The sequence below is a fragment of the Patiria miniata genome, unplaced genomic scaffold, assembly GCF_015706575.1.
Source record: "Patiria miniata isolate m_02_andy unplaced genomic scaffold, ASM1570657v1 HiC_scaffold_5, whole genome shotgun sequence".
NCBI classification, from domain to species: domain Eukaryota; kingdom Metazoa; phylum Echinodermata; class Asteroidea; order Valvatida; family Asterinidae; genus Patiria; species Patiria miniata.
This window is the reverse complement of record NW_024037072.1, coordinates 28,966,404-28,970,035: the sequence shown is the minus strand read 5'-3', so window position 1 is coordinate 28,970,035 and position 3,632 is coordinate 28,966,404. Positions and strand designations below refer to the sequence as shown.

Genomic DNA, 3,632 nt, shown 5'->3' with positions numbered 1-3,632 from the left:
AGCAGTCCTCTGGAATTAAATTTCAAATGCCTTTGCGCCAGTTACAGTTCGCGTTTTACTCAAGAGCAAGTAGCATGAAATCAAATTACTTTTTAGATTGTTTTTCTTCTGATGAATTTTCAACTGATGTGATTCATTTCTTTTATTTTTATCATTTTTTAAATTGTAATCTTTAACGAGGGTAGTCCATTTCAGTTAAAAAAAACCCTGCTTTCCAAAGGAGCCCTTGAAGAAAATAAAACCAACTCGTCTAGTAATTTAGGCGTTTGCGAATCTCTGAAAACGGTTGTCTTTTATTTTGGGTTGCTGCTGCGAGTAGACTGGTGTCCGGTCCCTACATTGTCGAATTCGATAGGGCTGGAACCAGTGTACACATTGTCGGGCTAAAATGATTCGAAATTTGTGAAACAAAACACATTCCAAGTTAAAAGTGGTCAGATTTTTTTTCGTTCGATGTCTCATTCAAAATAGAATAAATTCTGTATTGCTAGACAAAAATACAGATTCACAATAAATCATTTTGGCGTGAAATCTCTCACTGAAATATGTTGCTTTGTTGTTTATTTTGCTTCAGTGGGACGACTTGATACAGAAGTTAGGAAAGACTGATCCGGCCGGGAAAGGTAAGTATGTTTCTTAGTTTCTTCGTGTTTTCAGCATTTCAGTAAAAATAACCACTGCAGCAATGACATTTGGGCTATTTGATTCTTGCTATATTTTGTTTGAATCAGATTTTAGGTTTAAGAGCATGTATGTTGTAACTTTCCGAGTTCTGCCTTCAGAACAAGTTGTTAAACCTATTGATCGTATCGGTCTTAAATCCTTGCTGAACAATGAAGTGAATGCATAATATGGGGCTGGTTTCGAATCTGCCAGAAATGGTTTTGATCAAAAAGAAACTTACTCAAGGTGGTTTAAAAAAGAATCCCGATGCAAAACACCCGCTTTTCCTTTTTCCATTTTCAAATTCATGTTGGTATTTGTGTAGAATGAAAAAAGAAAAGAAAACTTTTTTCCCCCAGCCACTACAATGTCCGAGCAGCTCATCGTACCAACGATTATCCGGTACAGTACTACCCAGATTGAAAACCTGGCCCAGGACGAGGACACGTGGTTTATGGGTGAGCTGTGCGGCCACTCCGTGGGGAAAGCCGTTAACATCACCATGCTCCTCAACAACAACCCGGGCTGGGAGCCAACCAAAGGCGTCGTGAATTTCGAAGTTGTCGACTCTAACTACCAGGTAAAATTGTTTTGCAATTGACTATCCACTAGGCTCCGCCCCATGATGTATTCTGACCAATTACAGCCGTGATTTATATCCGACATGCGCGCACTCGCATATGACGCGCGCAGATAGCACATGCACGTGTTGTTGCCCACGTGTGCTGTGGGCGGGCTAATCCGGTTCGTAGGTGTGACGTCATTTCAACTTAAACCTCGCCCACTACACACGGAGTAGCATTGGAAATTGGAACCAGAAGTAATGCAAAGTGGCGATTTTAGCCAATTGGCGCAAGTAGTCAGTGGTGTGTGCGCGTGTACGTGTATGACGCAGTCACTTACGAACCGGTTTCGGCATTTATGAGCGGCCGGCCCTTTACGTTTCCTTTTCAAGAAATTGAACCTAAAATAACATCTATCGTTCATGCACGGAGTCAATAAACCTTCCCTGGATGTGCTCTCATCTCTTATAAAAGATCAAAGCGCTTTACATCATAAATAGCCCTGATTGGTCCAATATTCTGAAGACAATCTCAGCTCCCTTGGGATTATACAGCTCGATGCTGCCATTTCGGCCGGCGCCAAGAAGCTAAAATCAACGACAATACCATTTCTGCTCTCACAGGTACCCATTTACTCATGGGTGGGGAGAAGCAGTGAGTGACAAAGTGCCTTGCCCAAGGGCACACATACACACTATAACACCAGGCTGGTTTTGAACCCACAGCCTGCAGAATTACCTGCAGGCCACAAGTTCAATGCTAAAGGCCGGCCACCACGACGCCAAGGCACTGAGCTCTTTCTGCGAAAAAAAAATAACCCACAATAATTTATCTTGAATGTTAATCCCCTTTTTATTTTAACTTTTTCGTGTGTCAGGATGGCGTGTTGTGCACGAACAAGGATGCCGATGGCTATGCAACCTCCAGTTGCCTTATCGAATCTTGGCCCAACAAGTTTGACATCATCATCCTTGCTAAGGCTGGCCCTGTCTCCGGAATCGCCTTGAGCTTAAATGCAGAGTTCTATGAGCAGGTATTAATCAACCCGAACATCTTCAATGACGACTGCAACTGCCCTTAACTTTGTTTTAGTTTGTTGTTGTTGTTGTTCGTTTGTTTGTTACTTTGTTCTCCTGTTAATGATGTCTTTTCCATATACAGGGCAGCCCAGCTGCACTTCACATCAAGGCTAACATCCCGAGCCTTCCGGGTCCCAAGACCCTGAGCTTGCCGGGATTCAATCCCCAGTCACTTCCTGCACTCCCGATTCCCCTGACCGAGTCCGTGTCGGTCTTTCCGTCCTTCTCTCTGGGTTATCTGCAGGAGGCCATGATCCAATTCTCCTGGTGCAGCAACGCGGAAACTCACGTGTTCTCGGTCGAGTCCACCGTCACGTCTGCGGACGGCGAGAGCAGCTACGCGCAGTACGTCTGCGACAAATTGCCGTGTGACGTAAGTGTAAACATTGAAAAATTCACTTTGTTTATACCGCCCTCTACCGCCGCTACTGCAGCTTGGCAGCATTTTTCAGTCTGCGCGTTGGGAGAACATAATCCAAATTCAGTCTTGAATTACTTTACTTTATTTCCAACCTCGTTTCCCAATAGTAAGCCTGGATAGGAAACATGCTTCCTGTATCCTGATTCGATACCGCAATTGGCTAGTAATGGATTTATATCGTGTACTTGTTCACAACGTGCAGTACGTGTTTTCGCGATCATTCGTCCACGCCTTCTTTAAAATGTTTATTTCCTTTCCGATTTGTTAATATTAATATGAAATGTGATACTGCATGTTGTCTCGTTAAGATCGTAACAGTTCATGCCATGCTCGCGCTGCGACGAATTGAATTCTGTTTTTACCCCAGACACCGCATACAAAAACAAATGCAAATGTAACGCACAGGCAAGCACCAGACTATTCCTCATTTGCATAAGCGTTCAAAAATCTTGCAAATGATCCAATACCAGGGTGAGAGAGCAAGCGGGCGCGAACTGCTCGACACCCTGGGGACGAGGTTGGGGAAACTCCTTGAGAGGTCGTGTCCAAGCTTCCAATGAGCCCGAGGAGCATTGCTCATAAAAAAGCGCCCTCTCTTGCCAGTAGGGATTAATCTCTTGTTGTCCTCCTCCTTGTGCAGGTCGGTATGAACAACATTGCTCATAATGGCGAACAGCTGACTAGCAACACCGTCTTGACTGACCCCATGCAATACAAAGATATCTACGTTGTGGTCGTCAACTGGGGAGGAGCGTACGACGCAGACGCAGACACTTACGTCGGCGATTTCCTGTACAATGCCAACCAAGTGAAACTCCTTTAAACATAAAACAGACACGACGTCAGGCACCGCGCGGGGTAGTCTGGTTCCCTGACCCCATTGTCCTTCGGACTTCAATTTTTTTT

The 3,632-nt window shown here is 44.4% G+C and overlaps 1 protein-coding gene across 1 annotated transcript; it reads left to right on the top strand.

Annotated features, from left to right (window-relative positions):
• The first annotated feature begins 528 nt into the window (after window positions 1-528).
• Window positions 529-3,632, top strand: LOC119740485. The gene is made up of 5 exons (XM_038215809.1): window positions 529-623; window positions 1,023-1,243; window positions 2,104-2,259; window positions 2,388-2,678; window positions 3,367-3,632. Exons 2-5 carry the CDS (start codon window positions 1,031-1,033, stop codon window positions 3,547-3,549), a joined length of 843 nt encoding a protein of 280 aa, XP_038071737.1. The 5' UTR covers window positions 529-623; window positions 1,023-1,030; the 3' UTR covers window positions 3,550-3,632.

What these genes read in the sequence shown, in the direction of transcription:
- LOC119740485 (XM_038215809.1), top strand. Translation starts at nt 1,031, where the DNA reads ATGTCCGAGCAGCTCATCGTACCAACGATTATCCGGTACAGTACTACC. An exon ending in TTGTCGACTCTAACTACCAG is followed by an intron (nt 1,244 to 2,103) that starts GTAAAATTGTTT and finishes TTCGTGTGTCAG; the next exon opens with GATGGCGTGTTGTGCACGAA. An exon ending in ATGCAGAGTTCTATGAGCAG is followed by an intron (nt 2,260 to 2,387) that starts GTATTAATCAAC and finishes TTCCATATACAG; the next exon opens with GGCAGCCCAGCTGCACTTCA.